This window comes from Syngnathus leptorhynchus, chromosome 18, assembly GCF_054491065.1.
Source record: "Syngnathus leptorhynchus isolate UIUO chromosome 18, UIUO_Slep, whole genome shotgun sequence".
NCBI classification, from domain to species: domain Eukaryota; kingdom Metazoa; phylum Chordata; class Actinopteri; order Syngnathiformes; family Syngnathidae; genus Syngnathus; species Syngnathus leptorhynchus.
In genome coordinates, this window is record NC_141212.1 from 6,913,512 (window position 1) to 6,932,760 (window position 19,249).

The 19,249-nt window shown below is 44.8% G+C and overlaps 1 protein-coding gene across 2 annotated transcripts in view; it reads left to right on the top strand.

Moving 5' to 3' along the window:
- The window catches only part of sipa1l1 (signal-induced proliferation-associated 1 like 1), a 28,216-nt gene that overhangs the window by 5,456 nt on the left and 3,511 nt on the right, over window positions 1–19,249 (top strand). The window contains exons 2-23 of one of the 2 annotated variants that reach the window (XM_085937529.1): window positions 5,471–6,962; window positions 7,043–7,265; window positions 7,361–7,491; window positions 8,200–8,388; window positions 8,486–8,660; window positions 8,916–9,019; window positions 9,090–9,247; window positions 11,056–11,635; window positions 13,458–13,556; window positions 13,647–13,822; window positions 13,900–14,187; window positions 14,244–14,393; window positions 14,625–14,752; window positions 16,191–16,288; window positions 17,019–17,104; window positions 17,270–17,500; window positions 17,568–17,741; window positions 17,996–18,164; window positions 18,253–18,493; window positions 18,564–18,731; window positions 18,814–18,925; window positions 19,112–19,190. In XM_085937529.1, the coding sequence (XP_085793655.1) occupies window positions 5,586–6,962; window positions 7,043–7,265; window positions 7,361–7,491; window positions 8,200–8,388; window positions 8,486–8,660; window positions 8,916–9,019; window positions 9,090–9,247; window positions 11,056–11,635; window positions 13,458–13,556; window positions 13,647–13,822; window positions 13,900–14,187; window positions 14,244–14,393; window positions 14,625–14,752; window positions 16,191–16,288; window positions 17,019–17,104; window positions 17,270–17,500; window positions 17,568–17,741; window positions 17,996–18,164; window positions 18,253–18,493; window positions 18,564–18,731; window positions 18,814–18,925; window positions 19,112–19,190 (5,136 nt within the window). In that variant the 5' untranslated portion in view covers window positions 5,471–5,585. Of the gene's footprint in view, window positions 1–5,470; window positions 6,963–7,042; window positions 7,266–7,360; window positions 7,492–8,199; window positions 8,389–8,485; window positions 8,661–8,915; window positions 9,020–9,089; window positions 9,248–11,055; window positions 11,636–13,457; window positions 13,557–13,646; window positions 13,823–13,899; window positions 14,188–14,243; window positions 14,394–14,624; window positions 14,753–16,190; window positions 16,289–17,018; window positions 17,501–17,567; window positions 17,742–17,995; window positions 18,165–18,252; window positions 18,494–18,563; window positions 18,732–18,813; window positions 18,926–19,111; window positions 19,191–19,249 lie in introns of both variants that reach the window. The other variant, XM_085937528.1, reaches the window with a different exon arrangement.

A 19,249-nucleotide genomic window follows, 5' to 3' on the forward strand; every position in this document is an offset into this window, starting at 1 on the left:
TACTATGATCGTTTCTAAAAATATTCAATAGTGACGGCCTTAAAGTGTGTATACCGTGAGTATAAATGCACTTCTTGCTTAGTGTAAATAGGCGATATGTTGGCAGCGTATACTGTATGTGGGACATTTAGTGCCGAAGGAGTTTTGTCCGCTTTGAGACGAAGATGTTGTAGAGCTAATTTAGCAGCGTCATTATCAAGCTTTTGCCACACTGTTCCCACAAGGCGTCACACATTCCTATTTCTCATTTAACTCGAGTGAGATAACTGCAAAGACATGTTCAGGACTTCTTAACACTGCAAAGAAGTAGTCACACTCAAAATTAAGGCTTGTGTCCTTTGACAGAAGAATGTCTTGAAAAAAAAAAAAGGCAGCTAAGAGATCATCAACTTGGACAATAGTGATAGTGAATAGTGCTGATCGCTCCAGCAGCGGGAATTTGATATGAACTCGAGATACAAACGTTGGATGGCCAGTATTTTTCAGTAGCTGACAAGGAGAGAGAGAAAAATGTTCCCCTGCATTTTGTGTCCTGCCAAACATCTGGACACTATCTGTTTTATGACCTGCAACTTGAGCTCCAGCTTGACTCTGCCCAGGCATGATTTGTATTGTCAAGATGTCTATGGGAATCCAAGCCAAGGACCACATAGTTTTTAATCAAAGCCTTCAAAAAAAAATGTCAACCGAGGTTAAGTCGCTGGAAATAACTTGTGTTTGGTGTGAGCCGTAATACAAAAAAAAAAAAAAAAAAGTGATATTTTCCAGAAGATTTTGTTGATTCAGCACACGCGTGTGTGTGTGTTTACAGAGCAGCTGTGTGTCTGTTTTCCAAGTTTGCATAGAGTTGGAGGTTTCCCCATGACTGGCATAAATGTCCCATTAGCAAGCCTCATTAGGCTTAATGCCAGCATACAAAAACAGCCAAGGGATAGTTTCGTCTGGTCCCCCCCCAACAGCAACAAGTGGAGTCATGGTGAGTAAGAAATGTCAGAGGTTTATGTGTATTTGCTTTTAGTGACTTTCTCCTTGTTCAAAGAATCTAGACATCCCTTTGTGTGCTTTTAGATCAATTGTTATTGCTGTGATTGTGCCTGGTAAAAAGGGGGCGGTCCTTGTCCACGAGATGGGAAAATAGCATGTTTTGTTCCGACGAAAGAGGTTCTTCACCCTCAAAGTATTTATTCTCCTCTCTGCTTTCTATTCTCTTATCTCTCACCTCCTCCTCCTCCTTCTCCAGCCCAGCAATGGCGCTCTCCTCTCCTCCCACGCTCTCGTCGACAACATGGAAACAGACATTACTGTTACAAGTATGTAAGGGAAGCGTGAGAGACATGGATGATGGAGAGCGGAGAGAACGACGTAAAAAAAAAAATATATCTCCACCAAATTAGAGAAAGGTAATGCGGTGGCACGGAATGTGCCCCGCCTCCCTGTCAAATGTTATGGCCCCGAGTAAGCGAGGCATGTCCTTGCAAAGTAAGTCACTTATAGTGCAGGCTAAGATGTGCTCGCAGGGCTTTTATCATTATTACTTTGCTGCTTCTGCCGTCTGTGCTTTGGAGAGATAGCCGGTTGAAAGGGTCTGGTTGACTTGATGGACCGACGACTCGGCCCCTCGCAGCATCTATGTCCCCCATTCCCACGTGCTGTCTCACTCATCTCCTCCCACAGACTCTCATATTGAGTGAGGAATCAATCTCGCTCCCCCCCCCCCCCCCATTATGTCTCCCCATCTATAGCCGCTCGCGCTCGCTCTCTCTGCCACCTCGTTGCAGCCCATTCGTTATCAATCGAACGCTCTTCGCTGTAGGCGCAAACGAGCGTGTGCCACTCCAGTCCCGCCGCAATCATAGCACCTCCTACTCAGGATTTCAATGGCACATCTTATCTCGCTCATCCTTTTTCCGTGATAATTGGGCACAAATGCTCGGCTACCTGGCAGCTTGGCGTTCAGTTTCTGTTTATTCGCTCGTGAGTTTAGCAAACTTATTCAGAATAAATTTCAAATTTTGGTTCGTTCTAGTTGCAGGACAAAATAACTACTTTAGTTTTGCATTTATGCTCATGACGGATGCTTAAAATGTGTCTGCTCAGCGTAACTTGAGTATTGACTGTGACAGGCCTCATGCATGCATTCTGCGTGCAACCTTTCACTTCCTGAAGCACAAGCAGGAAGCAGCTGAGATGTGCTTCCTGTCGGAATGTGAGACGGCTCCCTCGGCTGCATAGCAGGAAGGAAGGAACCCCATTTACATATTTGATGACATTACCGCAGTAGCCTCTTCAAATCAAACCCACACTTTAAATGTATGAGCTTTTTTGTTAGCCATTTTGTAGAACTCACATTTGGTTCCTTATAGTCCACCTTATTTCTTCCATATCTTGCTTGTGCGCTCCTCCCCAGTCCTACACAGTCTTCTCTCCGCTGTGCTGTTCCAACTCACATTCCCACGCAGAATGTGCCAGTTTGGAAATCAGCACCTGGCTTCTCATGTGGTCACCAACTCAATTTAAATGATTCACCCGCTATTCTTTTCATTTCCAAGTGTCCCAACTAGACCTCATTAGGTCCCATCCGTCCTTGCCAGGCTGCCGTAAAAAAAAAAAAAAAAAAAAAAGTTTGGCTATTGTTGGTCTTGTTTTTCTTTGGGACCCACTGCCTAATGTAGATCATTCATAAATGCATCATTCATTTTCATCACCATTCCTCATCCCCCCCCCCCCCCCCCCCCCATCTCCCTTATCTCATGTTCTCTGCAGCATCGCCCAGTCTCAGTGTTAATTAAACCAAAGCTTCTTTTTGGTGTTATTCACCACTCAACACTGCTATTTCTGTCATCCTTCTTTGCCATGCCTGATTTAGCCGTTAGCAGTAAGGGGTCTGCATTGGCTGTTGAAATGAGGAGGAGGATGTGTGTGGGGGCCGGGTGTACTGGATCCCGGTGCAACAAAAAAAACGTCTGCTCGACGTCACCTGATTGGCACAGATTAGAGGGCTCTTGTGGAGGAGGCTCTCGCAGAGAACCAGCTCTCATCATTGCTGTTAGAGCACAGCTGACTTGAAAGTGTTTGCTTTTTTTTTGCCTTTGTCAATTTAATGACTTTGTTTTTCGCTTTGTAAATTATAAGCATATTACGTTTTAACTTCTTAGGTTATTTCAATTTAGTGGCACCCATTTTTGACACATTTCTGATGGTGACATAAGAATTGGAAACTAAATAAGATATCAAAATGTGATTTATTGTAAAAAGAAACGAAACTGGAATGTACTATTATTAGCTCTTCATACTTGAGTTCAATGACTCATCATCATTTGTGCTATTTTTTTTTACGCCCCGCCCCGTGGCCTTCAAATACTAAGTGGCACTTACCTTTGCGTTGACGCCTTCTCTAAATGCACCCCTTCCTTCTTTAGCATCATCATCTCGTTTTTATTGGTACAGACTGTTACCACGTGCTGTTGGCTGGTAACAATTGGGACATTTCAAAATGTCTTAAATTTGAGATCAATTTGACATTTTCCACAATGACAACCGATTGAAATCAAAAGAATCTCATCTTTTGTTGAATCATGTCAATTTCCAGCTGAAACAAGGGAAGCCAAGTCCAACCATGACTTTGGCAATTTCACCCATGTGAGAAAAGACAACAAAATGCGGCCTCCAGGATAGGCCCTTCTTTAGATTTCACTCAGCCATATAGAGCAGATCCCACGTCCCACATCTAAGCCCAGCAGGAAGTAGTTTTGAATTAAAAATAAATAAATAAATGCAATGCAATTTATCTTTCCACACAATTACTCTTTCACTTTGAAAAGCTCTGAGCCGAAACGCCCGCCACTTGGCTCTTCTGCTACTTTGCAGCTTTCAAAGAGAATAATGTTTGATTTATTTTCTGCCTTTTCTTATCTTCCTCCATTTCCTCACCCCCTGCATTCATACAAGTTGAGATGAAACACCGTGCAGCTTTTAAGTGGCTGGCGCTTTAAGAACACAACTTATTCTTTTTATTTGACATGAGGTCGTCGGCATATCTGCGTTGACTTTTTTGTTTGAGACATTTCCTTTGGTTGAGTGAATTTAACTAGCTCGAGTTTGCTAGAGGGAAGAAAACTATACTTGTTTTTTTTTTATGCCTGTGTATTTCTTGTTGCCTCATGTGAACTTTGATAAATTACAGACACAGTCTCTTACAATTGAAGACAATACACGTCTAGACTAAAATTGACTCACCAGTTATGTATGTAATATCTTTGATGAAACCGGTGTCTGTCAAAGGTTGCGTAGAATGAAGGAAACACACTCAACATTGTGTGTGATGCATTCTTATTCACTGTTGACTCATTCTTTATTTGCTCCCTTGTAATCCAAAAGTGGCGCTTAACCTTGTTTACTATCTGGGATTTGCATTCATTTGACTGCACACCTGTTGTGTGTACTTCTGTATTAAACCATAGTTTTGCGCTCAATCGTTTTGCTTGAAGCCTTTCAACTTTCATTTGCCTTCACGAGCGCTCATGCCTTTCATATTTCCTGTCATGGTTTCCTGTCAAGCAGTCTGTCGTGCACATGTTTTATGATCATCAGGTGTTTGTGAATCACTGCTCGGGATAGTGATGCCCATACTACTGGCATAACCTTGAATGGCAGCCAAAAAATAATATAAACAAGCGTGTAAGGGATGATGTCACTGTAATAACAGTATCAAGATGTGATCCCATGGAATCAAACTGAATGGAATCATTCCACTTTAAAATTCAAACCTCCTCCTGCACTCCTGCAAATAATTACATAACATTTCACATGTCGACTGATCCTCGCAAGAGATAATTTAAATATATTTGAAGTCTCTGGAACTCACATTATCTCCGAAAGGTTTATTTAGCATATCAAATGGTTCCACGACTCATCTCTCACGTAGGCGCCAAACATTCACAGAAACCCAGCAAAAAAAATGGAAAGTACTCACCTTTGAGGTTGTAACTACCGGCTTCAAACACTGTTTGATGCCAAACCTTTGTCTGGAAAAGCAAACATTGCTGAACAACCACCAACAGGGAAATTCTTGCACCTGATAGTTTGATACTGATATTGTTCAATTAATATACATTTGCTACTACTTCTATCTCAGGCAAATGTATTTTTTTTCATTAGATACCTGTCAAGTGTTTACCGGTGATTAGTGTGGTGTATTTGTGACTCAATTTTCACGTTTGACAATTATTGTTATGCATTTTAACGACAACTTCATGTCAACCACAAGAGGGCGCCGGTTCCTGGTATCGGTGACTGGTATCGGCGGTTTTTAATTGATCCCTTAAAGTGAGAGCTCTGGTGTTGGGACTCGCACATCCCTATTAAAAATCAGCAACATTTTCTTGCTTGCCTATTTTTAATACTTTCAAAGGACAATTGATTGTCTGAAGGGATGACCAATGAAACTAAAGTTTTTTTCTTCTCTTTCCAGGATCAAATGTGTTTTCAAGCATCATCACTTCTGTTCGTGGACATCATGTTAAACCCAAACTAAATTCAGCAAGACCCCACTCCCACCTCTACCCTCCCATCCCCTGAACGTCATCATGACCAGCCTCAAGCGTTCCCAGACAGAGCGTTCCGTCGGGGGCTCGGTGCCAGCTACTGATGAGTTTTACACTCGCCGTCTGCGTCTGCCCAATGGAGGGGCGCCACCGCCCCGCAGTGAGAGTGCGCACATTTCTTCCTCCTCCACCACTGGCACCAACCCCGGAGTCCCGAAGATGGGGGTTCGGGCTCGAGTGGCTGACTGGCCCCCGAGAAAAGATGGAGGAGGAGGAGGTGTTTGGCATATCACAGTGGAAACGGACTCACCCAGCTCCACCACCACCAGCTCCTCTGGATCAGGAAGTGGAGATCGAGAACGACTTGTGGGAAGTGGCGGTGGAGGAGGGGGCGGTGTCTCAGCCGTCACGGCCCACAGTAATTTATCAGCCAAGCTGGGACATCTCATCAGCCCTCAAGACTCGTCCATGCTCCGCAACATCCAGAACACGCTGAAGAACAAGATGCAAATGAAGGGGAAGGATAACCGCTTTTTGTCACCCGACGGTTATCTCGGGTCGCCCCGTAAGGGGATGAGGCGCATCCGTCAGCGGAGTAACAGCGATATAACAATAAGCGAACTAGACGTGGACGGTAACGAGGGCTGGTCTTTCTCTGGGTGGACTCCCATGCACCGAGAGTACGGCAGCACCTCCTCCATAGATAAACACGGCGTCTCAGGGGAGAGTTTTTTTGACATGCTCAAAGGATATCAGTCATCCGAGGCCCCCGATCAACGAAGTCCCGCACCGGAAAGGTTAACCGAGCTGCTCACCGTTGCACCTGTGAAACAGAGCGCCCTGGATTTGCCCGATGGCTCCTTGGGACCAGCCAGAGGTAGTCCCGCCAGTCGTCTTAAAGAACGAGAGAAGCACTTGAAAAGGAGGTCCAAGTCGGAGACGGGCGGCGAGTCGATATTCCGCAAATTGCGCAGTGTGAAAGTCGAGGGTGACACTTCAAGAGCTGGCTCAGATGCTGAGGATGGAGTTAAAGGGGATGAGAGTTTACCCCCTCCCAAACCTTGGTTATGCCAAAAAGGCTTTGCACATTTTGACGTCAACTCATTACTCTTTGACCTCAATGAGGTCATCCAAAGTCGGCAGTCGGGAGCCAAACGCAAGAACACCACGACGGGGGCCTCCGCCGCCGCCGCTGCTTCTGCTTCGGCTACATCATCTCTCTCTTCGAGTCAGAGCGTAGTATACGCTTCACCCTGCGGCTCACAAGAAGAACTGAGCAAGGATGGGGTAGGAGGACACGGGACCAATCCGGCCTTGGACCCGGGTGACGACAAGAGCAACGACCTTGTGCTCAGCTGCCCGTGTTTTAGGAACGAGATTGGTGGAGAGGGAGAGAGGAACATCACTCCTGCTAAACAAGTAAGTTTTGCACAAGCGTGAGAGATATTGTACGACAATCGAGTTGGAGCCGCGTCTTTCTTTGTCTTGACGCTTTATAGCAAGGCAGCATTGGCAGCGGTGGAAGCTCAAGCAATTCTGCTGGCAGTCCAGAAGAAGGACCGTTGGAAGCTGCCCTAACAAGCCATTTTACAAATGCCGGTGTTGCCGTCCTGGAAGCCATGAAAGACGGACAGAGTCAACATGCTGACCGCTCCAAAAGATATATCGTCGAACATGTCGACCTCGGAGCCTATTACTATCGAAAGTACTTCTACCTCCGAGGTAAGCAAAATGTCATAGCACCGGTTCAGGCCATATTAACAAAATGTAAAATATGGATTTTTTTCCCCCCTTTTCCTCTTACTTTTTTCTTCCAGAACACTGGAACTACTTAGGGGTGGACGAGAACTTAGGCCCGGTGGCTGTGAGTCTCAGGAGGGAGAAGCTGGAGGAACACAAGGAGCACGGACAGCAATACAATTACCGGGTCATTTTTCGAACGAGTGAGGTAATTGGAGATGAGGCTTTTGCAGTTTTTTTTTTTTTTTTTTTTTTTTTTAATACTTTGTTCTCAATATGTATGAGCATTGAGTTAGTGCTCTCCTATAGACGCATGCTCGGTGCCAGAGTTACCATTCCCTCGGGTAAACACCCACCCACCATCTTCTTCAGCCTTCATCTGCGAAGGTTTGAGCTGTGCCATTTCACAGCCGAACAAGACAAAAATAGCGCCAGAGGTATTTGTGTAGAAAGATGAAAAAAAAAGCCTTGCATTCATTTTGAAGCACGCTCTGACTAATAGCCCGACGAGTCTCCAAGGATGACGCACAATCCGTGCATGCATGTTTTCTTCCATCTTCTTCTCTCGCGGTGCCTTTCTCTTGTCTTTCTAATTGCTATTTTCAGTGCGGCGAGCCGACTAGGTATAGATATTGTCGTTGTGTTTGTGTGGGAGTGAGTGAGATGCAACGATGCTGAAGAGAGACATCCCGTGTCCATTGAGGGGAAAGTATTGTCCTCTCTGCAGAGTGCTTCTCCCCTTAAAACTTGGGGAAAGTGGATTGTCAGCTGGTCCATTTCGTGTACTCGCGAATGATTATAATATATATAAATGTAAATAATATACGTGTATATAATATATGTGCATTTAATATGCTATTCTATGCTATAATATTCGGCTCTCTAATCTTGCTTGTTCACGTTTTGCTGTGTCCAGTTAAACACCCTGCGAGGCTCCATCATCGAAGATGCGGTGCCTTCTACATCAAAACACGGCTTAGCAAGAGGTTTGCCCCTCAAAGAAGTGTTGGAGTACCTGGTGCCCGAGCTGAATGTTCACTGCCTGCGCCTGGCACTCAACACGCCCAAGGTCACCGAGCAGCTCATGAAGCTGGACGAGCAGGGGGTAAAGCGAAATATGAATAAGTCCTTTCATTTGAATTGATTTATAATCACCACTGTACGACGCAAGATGTTTATATATATATATATATGTCCGGCAGCTGAGTTTCCAGCGCAAAGTGGGGGTGATGTACTGCATGTCAGGCCAGAGCAGCGAGGAAGAAATGTACAACAATGAATCAGCCGGTCCAGCTCTGGAGGAGTTTCTACATCTTCTCGGGGAGAGGGTTCGACTCAAAGGCTTTGGAAAGTACAGGGCCCAGTTGGACGCTAAAAGTACGTACCAATAATTTTCAAACAAATTAAGAGCTTTTTTTGGATGTCTGAGACAAATTTCCATCCATTGCGGATGTTCGCTATCATTATTACATCAATAAATCACTTAAAAGGAAATGCAATGTAACAAACTTCCAAAAGTGTATTTTTAATTGAACTACCTCAGTAATAGCTTACCCTTGTCTAATTTGCTTGTCGTTTTACCGTTTAGTGGAGAAGGATATGCAATTTCACACTCAATTGTCTTTCTTTCAGCTGACTCGACTGGCACACACTCCTTGTATACGACTCACAAGGATTATGAAATCATGTTCCACGTGTCCACCATGCTTCCTTACACGCCCAACAATAAGCAGCAAGTAGGTTCTGTTATAGATTTAATGACTTTTGACTCATCATCTTGATGTCTCAAATTTTTCTTGTTTCCAGCTGCTACGGAAGCGCCACATTGGAAATGACATCGTCACCATTGTATTCCAAGAACCCGGAGCGCTCCCCTTCACCCCCAAAAACATTCGGTCGCACTTCCAACATGTCTTTGTGGTTGTCCGGGCACACAACCCTTGTTCGGACAATACCGCTTACAGGTGAGATCCTCTCAATCCATATCGAAATGTGAAATAAAACGTGCCAGCCTGGTTTCATTTTTAAGACTTCCATTTCCTGCTCAAAACTGCCACAATGGACAAACTATTCTTTGGTTCTTCTGTTTTTATGTCTTATCTATTTATTTCCATACTTCTCCTTTGACCATGTTTTAATTGCTGTCTGAGTACATTGTGTTAGCTCTTAATTGCACCCTATGGGGCTACTTGGTTACTTAGCAACACCACGTTGCCACACATGAAGGAAGAGACAAGAGCATGTCAGCAAATGCTGAGTGAATGCTGCCGCATTCTTGTCCTTCTCGCCGAGTGTCACCCATTCAGTTAACACTCAGGCTCGCTCGTCTTTGTATTTGGCAGCACGCTTTCCCTCCCCTTCGTTGTCCGATATGAGTCACGGGTTTTGGGTTGACCGACTCACAGGTGTTTGAGTACAAGTGCTTTTAGAGCTCCAGTTCAGTGTATTGAGTGAGGGTTGTAATGTTGAAGAGGAAGAACCAAAAAGGCCAAAATTGGTATGCCGTATTTGTGCATGCCACTTCAATATGCCCCCTTGTGATTCATTTATGTGTGTGTTTTATTGAACATTGTCGCTGAGTGGTTACAGAATTGTTCAATTGAAGTAACAATAAGAATGTTTTAGTTTCAGTTGAATGATGCATGCAAAAAAAAAAGTAATGCCATGGCACCTGTGACGCTGACATTTACCATGGAATTTTTAAAGAAAGTATTTCTGCATGCAGAGCAAAAGCTGTAAACAACTCTCACCTCGGTTTTGTATTTTTCATAATAGCTAGTCTTTAGTTTGTTTTTACATTTTGAAATTCCCTAATCTTGACAACTGACCTGAGAAGTATTAGCGGTAGGGAGTGGTGTAAAGCAAACACTGTCAGGAAAAGAATGTGAATTTTATACAAATAAAAGCTTCTCCCCTGATAAAAGCCAGGTCATGTTGAGGATATTCTTCGTAAACATTCTACGAATATCCAACTCCGTGTTTACTACTCTCCGATTGACTTTCTGCTATCGACTGTACTCGAGTCCTTGCAACCCGCTGCAGATGAGTGTGTGCAAGCCAGCGATTGTTTGTGTAATTGAATGCCCACGGTTCTCCGGTGAGAACGGGGTGTCTCGGGGTTTATTTAGAAACCCGTGGGCGACTTATTAGCTAGAGTTGCTTATTAGACAAAGTGATCCATGATGTCAACATGGGTGCTGAATGTCAGCGGGACGTGTGTGTGGGATGACTGCTTTGGCATCCTCCCCGTGTCACCTAGCAATTATTACCTATGTGCGACTCTGGTATCAAACAAAAGATTGAGACGGGCGATGAATGTCCCTCTGGATGTTTTGAGGTTTATGTTTAAATCACACATGTGGCTCTTTAGGTATGTTTTTTAGCACCCCAGTGTTATTTCATGCTGCATTTTTCTCCGACTCTGGATATTCTGGCTTGTAGTTATGGAAATGCGGCGTCTCCGTTCATTCTTCTCTCTTTCCTCCCAATGCCCGCTCGACCGAGTTCCTGACATACCAGACAGAAAAAAAACATCCTGAGAAGGCAATTTAAAGGGCCCCTTTAGTGAGAGTGCAGAGGGTTGATGGCAAGAAGTTATAAGAGGGCCTGAAGTGCAGCCAAACATTTGACAAATGGATTCTTCAGTTTGTTTTTTTCTTTACCTTGGAAAAAAAAATAGGTTAGATTTAAGACAATTATGATCCTATTTGATATGTATGGACATTGTATACAGATAATTCTTTACTTGTCGTCCTCTATCCCCTTCCTATAGTGTGGCTGTGACCCGTTCGAAAGACATGCCCTCATTTGGACCCCCTATCCCAGAGGGAGTGACTTTCCCCAAGTCCTCTGTGTTCCGGGACTTCCTCCTTGCCAAGGTCATCAATGCAGAAAACGCCGCCCACAAGTCTCACAAATTCCGCGCCATGGCCACACGAACCCGACAGGAGTACCTGCGTGACTTGGCCGAGCGGCACACCACCAGCACGCCCATTGACCCGTCCGGAAAGTTCCCCTTCATCTCACTAGCCCACAAAAAGAAGGAGAAAAGCCGGCCGTACACGGGAGCCGAGTTGCGCAGCCTCGGGGCAATTACCTGGCTCGTCCACGCCGAAGATCCCGGGACCGGAGGGGAGATCGATGCCCTTCTCGCCATTTCTAATGATTTCCTCATCCTGTTGGATCAAGACGCAAAAGCCGTGGTTTTCAACTGCGCCACCAAAGATGTGATCGGCTGGACGCTGAGCAGCCCGGCATCTCTCCGCATTTTCTACGAGCGGGGAGAAAGCGTGTCGCTGAGGAGCATCAGTAATAACACAGAGGATTTCAAAGAGGTGATCAAACGCCTGGAGGTGAGAAGTTACACACTTGTGAACATCACTAAGCTGCTTTTTGTTTTGCTCTGCCTGGTTAGCGAATTAGAAAGAAAAATCCTATAAGAAAAATGTTGCATGTCCTCTGGCGCCACACTATTTTTATCAGCCCTTGGTGGAAGCACAAGCCTGGTCAAGGTTGACTGCTCTGAACAGTATTGTGGTGCGCTGCACTGAACTGAACTGCACTTGTTGGAGGGCCGGAAGAGAGAAGTGGCTGTAAAATGTGCACTATATATATATATATATATATATATATATATATATATATATTAAAAAAAAAAATCTTACAAGACAAATTACATGTACTAGGGATGAACATGATACTCAAATTGATCTCTGAGTACTCCAAAGTAAAAGTAGTCTGGTTAGGAAATCAATGGCTTCCATTTGTTGCCTGCCGACTACTATTACTATATATATATCTATATATATATATATATATATATATATATATATATATATATATATATATATATATATATATATATATATATATAAAAACTATATATAGTTTTCTATATATATATATAGTTATATATATTATATATAGTTTTTTTTTTTTTTTTTTTTTTTTTTTTTTGCAACAATGTTGTGATGTTTGTCTCCCAATTGCTCTTTGGCTATCACGTGCCTCATTGGTCAATTGAAGGAATTTTCGAAACGCCTCGTGACTCGCACACAGACACATGCAGAAAAGCCACTTTCTCTCTTCAGAAGCTGTTGCCATGGAAACTTGGGGGGGAAAGTGTTGTCTTGTATAATTCCCAGTGCTTTTGAACAAATTAATTTCTCTATCGTTTTACTACCCACACACGTGCACATGTACAGTGCTGTTTGATTTTGTGTTAACAAGTGTATCACTTTAATCTCACATTTCTTTTGCATTTGGTGTTCATTTTTAATCATTTAGGCTGCCCTGGAGCAAAAGGAAGGCCAGGGATGTGGCCTTGGGCCACCCGTGTTCTTGTTTCTTTTTCTTTGTTGGTTTGGCAAAATTAGAGCAGACAATATTAACTATATTAGCGCGTTAGTTTGGAAAAAATTGATGCTGTGGTCATTTAAGTTACTATTGTGCAAGTAGTCTTACGATTCGATTAATAAGCCTTCTTAATACAGTAAAGAGAGAATAGTACAGTGAATTTTAACCTTCAACTATCACGCAACATAATCAATAATGTATTAAGGCCAAGCTGGGAAATGTGTGATGAGGCAACATGTAACTATTGATGTGTGGAACTGAATGAGCACAAAGATGGTCGCTGGGGGATGGGAAACTTTTTGTTTGGCATGCGGCTCATGTTTGCCATGTTTTGGGAGCGTCTTGCACTAGATTTGTCACTTAAATCGAGATACTCAAAAGCAAATCCACGAAAAACATTGGAAAGCATTTGTAAAAAAAAAAACAAAAACGTTTTTTCTTTTTTTTTTTTGCTTATGCGGAGTAATCGCATCACTTGACACAGTGGGAATTGAGCAGTAGCATTTTTGATTTTCACCCAGCTAGTCACAGCACTGCTTTAAGTGTTAGAAGATTTCTCGCAAGGTTAGTGGGGAACGTCGGGGGTATTTTGAAGACGCCGAGCTACTTTGCAGCTTATCGTCATGCTGCCTGAATACCAGATGTTACATAAACAGCTTTTATGGAGACAACATGGAAGAGCTGCACATGCCTGGTTCATGACTGTTGTCATTTGCGATTTGTGTGCAAGACGACACGCAAGCCTGCCTACTTTTTTTCCACTTTTAACGACTTATTTTTCTTAAAAGATCTCGCCATCTCTCACCCCCTTATGACTAGTTCCTGACAAAAGGCTGCGAGACTTCTGAAATGACACTCCGTCGAAATGGCCTTGGACAGCTCGGCTTCCATGTAAATTACGAAGGCATTGTTGCTGAGGTATTTTTAATTGTCAAAGTTTTCCTTTCTTTCATAACTTGCTTGTATCCTACGTTTGGATGATAACGACACCGTAACTCTTTGTACAAGGTGGAGCCGTACGGCTACGCGTGGCAGGCAGGCCTGCGCCAAGGAAGTCGGTTGGTGGAAATCTGTAAAGTGTCCGTGGCGACGCTGACTCACGAGCAAATGATTGACTTGCTGCGCACCTCGGTGACGGTGCGCGTTTCCATCATCCCGCCGCATGATGACGCCACACCACGCAGGTCGGTGTGAAGGGGGGTGGGGCTCTTTATTTCTTTGCATATAGCCAGTTACCTTATTCTTCTTTCCTTGCCTCCAGGGGCTGTTCAGAGCTCTACCGCATGCCAATGGCCGATTACAAGAGCAGCAGTAATGATAGCGGCTCCTTTGAATACAAGTTCCCCTTCCGCAGCAACAACAACAAGTGGCAGAGGACATCCAGTAGCCCCCAGCAGTCCCTGACTGCCTCGCCACAGCCTCACACGCCCAACAGGGCCATCAGCCTGGGTAGTTCAGTGGGGAAGACCTTGTCAGCCGAGAGACTTGAGAGGGGCGCAGTCATCCCCCGCAGTGTCAGCAGTGATGGCCGCCCACTGGACACCAAGAGGTATGATGTAACTTGTTTTTAATGTTTTCATCTAGACTGTGTGTTAAATTTCCCAGGATATCTCCCGGCGGCGAGAGCTACAGCCTGGCCTCCTCTCTGGCTCTGGGTCGCTCGCCTCATAATCGCAGCTCTCCCAGCAACTTGTCGTGTTCTAGCGACGCCTCCGGCAGCTCAGCCCACTGGAGACAGAAGTCCATGCCTGAGCAGTAAGCAAGATAGAGAGCATGCACAAGAATGCCCCCCCCAAAAAAACTGATCACTTTTCAGTTCATTAACTGGATAAGTCATTCTGTTGAGGAGGGCATTTATTTTATTTATTTTATTTATTCATGTATTTATGTATTTATTTTTTATTTATTTAGTTAGTTTTTGTTTGTTTGTGTGTTTGTTTGTTCGGTCATTCATTCATTTATTCATTTATTCTCTCCTTTCCCCAGATTCGCAGGGAGTCGCCACTCTCCAATGTCCAATGAGAGACAAGTTGTTGGAGAGGGCGGGTCAAGTGGAAAGTCCGCCCCTAATTGGTCGCGAATGGAGGATGGAGCTGGTGACCGAGGGTCAACAGGTAATCCCCCCCCCACTTATGCTCAAAGAGTAAAGTCGCAGCAAACAGAGACCAAAGTGGCAGGATAATGAGACAAGCAGGCAAGGGAAAGAATGCGGGAAATAGCAAAACTCTTGCTTACCTGTATCTTTCATAAGATTTACTAATGGAGAGAGTAAGGAGGGGAATTTCCTCCTCTTACTCTCCCCACAGTTGGCAAGCCGACCGACTGCTTGTGTGACTTTCCTTCCCTCCCTTTGTCAGGTTTTTCATCTCCGCCGCCCTTTCTCGTTGCCTCCCATTCTCTTTTTCCCTCAGCTTTCAGACATCTGCTTTCATTTTCTCTCAGACACTTTCCCATCGTATAGCTTTTGCAAAAGCTCTTTATATCCATCCGCCATGGTCAGCGGCAGTCACCGAAACGACGGCCTCGAGTCGTTCGCCACCGCTTTCTGGTTCTTCACTCACTCTTAACTCCAGCGGATTGTTCGCCAGACTACTTTTGTGTTGCCAACCCGGTTCTAACCCCCGCAATCACATAGAAAAATAGACAATCTTTCATTTTGTGGTTTGCTTCAAGCCCTTGTGTCTTTTTTGGTCAGGGTGGAACGGTTCAGGCTGCAAAAGTTCATCCTAGGTCAACCAAGAGTCCAGGTTCCAACCCTGGCTGTGGTGTCGGTTATGTTAACGTCTTCGGCTTGTCCCGAAAGTAAAAAAGCAATAAAGATGTGGCTCGGCTTTGTCCAAAAATAACACTAGTCACATAAAGGACAACAAAAGTTGAGATGACGTATCAAATGCAATGTGATTATTTAGGTGTGGCTAATAATGTGTGTGGATGTGAAGGCCGTTATCTCCTTTTCCAAAGTAGTAACATCGACTTTATTTGTACTCGAGCAAGCCGGCAGGCACACATGTGGCGGCCGTTTCTAATGAGTACAAAACGCCCCGTGGGCAGCAGTGTGCTGAAAACTGTGTGGAGTAATGCTGAGAGAGATAAGAGAGGATGTCCACATTTGTAAAATCACACCGGGTAGATGTTGCGATAACTCCCTGAGCACTTTCCGTCATGTTACTGCGATCCCAGAGGCCATATTGCATAAGATGGAGACAATTACACAACAGTCCCATGTTACACTGGAGTTTTGCTACACGCACGTTCATTCACACAGCACAGCTTGCCCAGAACGGGCCCAGCAGGCGCTGTCGAAGGACACGATTACTTGTGATGTATGTTGTGTTGGATGACAAGTGTTTTGTGTTTTTCCTGTTGGAAGCATCAGAGCCTGAATGGCGACCAGTGTCTGTGTCAAGAGCCTCCTGTAGGATGTCACTATGAAAATGCACAACAAGCCGTCTAAATAAAGAACTGGCATGAAAAGTCATCCGGTCGTACCTCGGCGTTTTATGTGTGTCCTTTCCACCAACTCAGATTTTTTTTCCTTTTTTTTTTTTGCAGAGGCACCAGTCTCTAAATCTGGTCAAGGTTACTCCGGAGGACCACGCATTCAACGACAGGAGCAGGTCATTCACCTGTCTCCAAAGAAAGGCAGTCAGGTGGGATCAGTTTAATTTAATCTAATTTAACTTAATTTAACTTGATCTTATCTAATCTTATTTGTTTGTTTATTTATTATTATTATTATTATTATTATTATTGTTATTATTTTTATTTATTTAATTTTATTATTTTATTTTGTTTTTATTATTTTTTTCTATGACTATGACACCAATAGTCATAGATTTCTACGACAGGCTACTACAAATTGTTTTAGTACCCAGTCAGCCATGATGCTATCTGGTTGCGCTGTGGTTAGGCAGTTTTGTTGTATTGCCCTGTCATTTTCCCTTTTAGAGGATACATGGTTAGAAACCACAAAATTGTTTTCACTCTCAATGCTATTGTCTCTAGTTTCTTGAGGTTTTGCTTCCTTGTGATCAGTTGTAACAGACTGGAGCGGTGTTGTTTGGTGCCTTGCTCAAGGGCATGAGTGTGATAGGGGAAAAACAAGTAAGGCAGTCACAACAGGGAATGGAAATTCACAAATATGAATATTACATATCATTTGGCTGCCCTAGACTACATTTACAGCATCTTGTCTTGTGTGTGTATGCATCACTGAATCGTGGTTTTCAGTCAGTGATTCATCAGGCTGGACTGAGTAGAGTCAATCTGCGTGTCCAATTGCCAGATATCTGATTCATGTCACATTTGTAATAATATTTTTTAGATTCCGTGCCATTTGGATGCATATTGTTAAATTGTTGTTCTTTTTTGTTTTGATAGTCGGAGGGTCCTTACTCTGGCCACTCCAGCAGTAATACACTTTCAAGCACGGCTTCCAGTGGGGGCCACAGCGACACCGATAAATGGTACGAAATGGGGGTTGGCGGAGCTTCCAGCGGGGAGCAAGGCGAGCCAGAGCCCAACGGCCTCGGAGGCGGCGGCTACCTCCAGGGCGCCTCGGCCGACAGTGGCATCGACACCAGCTCGTACGGCGCCTCGCACCACAATCACCCGCACTCTCATCACGGCAGCACCACGTCCCTGCTCGCTCCCAGCGGAGGTCGCGAGAGCCGGGATCGCTCGCCGTGGCACAGCCCCACCGAGGGTGGACGCAGAATGCTGGAGAGGTCGCAGGCAGCTGCCGAGTCGCCGGTTCCTCCGGTGGAAAGGAGCCTCGATAGCACCGGACGAACGCCTCCTACTCATCTTCTTGTTCGAGACAGCAGCACTTTCAGTCTGAGTGAAGGTGGATCTCACTCAAGGTTGGTCAAAGCAAAAACTTGTTTTGATGGTAAAATACTTTGCTTAGAAAAACTATCCACCTTTCAGACATGGCTCTCCCCGGGAAGAGACCTCCTCGACCACTCCGCCATCATCCCAGTCTTCGGTGTCTCCTGGACCAAAGAGCTTTTACCCTCGCCAGGGAGCTCAGTCCAAATACCTGATAGGCTGGAGGAAGCCTGGTTCCACCATCAATTCCGTTGACTTTGTAGACACACGCAAGTAAGAAGGATTTTAGAAATATTATTCTGTACTAGAGCGGTTCATGTGTAAATTCACACACCCGATGAATTTGACTTACACTGAGCCATCTTTTTCTTTTTGTTTTTTTTGTTGGCTGCTAATTTGGTCCTTGTCCACCCACTCAACCTTCCTTTAGTGCGTCATGATTGCCCCCTTGTGGCTGCAGAGAAAAACTCAGCCAGCATTAAAACTTGATGGCTTTTGGCTCCGAAATAACTTGAGTGCAATTTCAGGAAATCCCCAGGGGAGAGTGGGATGGAGGGTATTCCGACTCCTGCGGCCAGGCCTTCTCTGAGGGACATGCACTCTCCACAGGCCCATGCCAAGTCTACTATTGAAGATGATGTAAAGAGGCACCCTGCAAAGGATAGCCCGCTACCACCTCGCAGACATAAGGAAAAGGTATCATTGTGCTAGTAGCACTGTCTGTGGATGTAAGCTACAACCGTAATATTGATGTGGGTGAGAGTCTGAATCCTTTCCTCTCCAGCATGGCCAGAAATCGCCACCGGGCCAGGCCTCGAGCCGCCGCCGCCGCTCGCTCCATCGCACTCTTTCCGACGAGAGCATCTACCGCGGCCAGCGCCTTCCGCCGCTGACCGACACCGTGATGGACGCCGCCGCACTCGGTGCCGACGTTCTCTTCAGTTGCTCCACACTCCCGCGCTCACCCACTACCCGTGGGGTACCACTTCGAAGGCCCTCCTATAAACTGGGAGTCAAACTTCATGGTAACAGAATGGCCGGGAATTCTTATCACATAGAAAATAAAGTATGCTGAATCCAAACTTTGACTCCTAGGTGACCTTTCAGCATCCGACACGTCATTGGTGGATTTGGTGGAGCGTCATCGTGGCCCTCTGCCTCAGGAACTGATGCCCCTCCCGTCGGACAGAGACAGTCCACTTGACTGGACACACCTTGTGGATGTGGCCAACACCTTTGACAGTGAAAGAACCACACACTATGGTATCGTTTTTATCTGGCTGGACTCAAGTTAGATTCAAGATGACAACAATTCACACTTTTGCGGACGTTTGTGTCCTTTTAGTCCAAAGAAGTTACGTGTTTGGGGATTCAAACCACAGAAGCAGCGGTGCCTCCAGTCCTCAGCAGAGCCACATTGAGCTGCAACCTGCTCCCATGTCCCGCCCTGCATCAAGGTAACACATGACCTTTCCATTCCTGAATATTATAATAGAGTAGATCAGCATAAAATATGACGCTTGACTGAAGATTGATGTTCTATGAATTCAGTCCAAGTAGATGTTAGCAGAAGCAGATCTTGGTTAAAGTTTGGACTCTGATTTTGGGGGAAGGTTTCATGTGAACTAATTTTCTCTACACAGTGAGGGCCATCTAGGATTGGAGAGGAAGGTGACCAAGTTAGAGGCCATGGTGAAGATGCTCCAAGAGGACCTGAAGAAGGTGGGCAACAACACACTTTACAGTTTCTGATTTTTAACATCTTACTTATTATGAGTAGG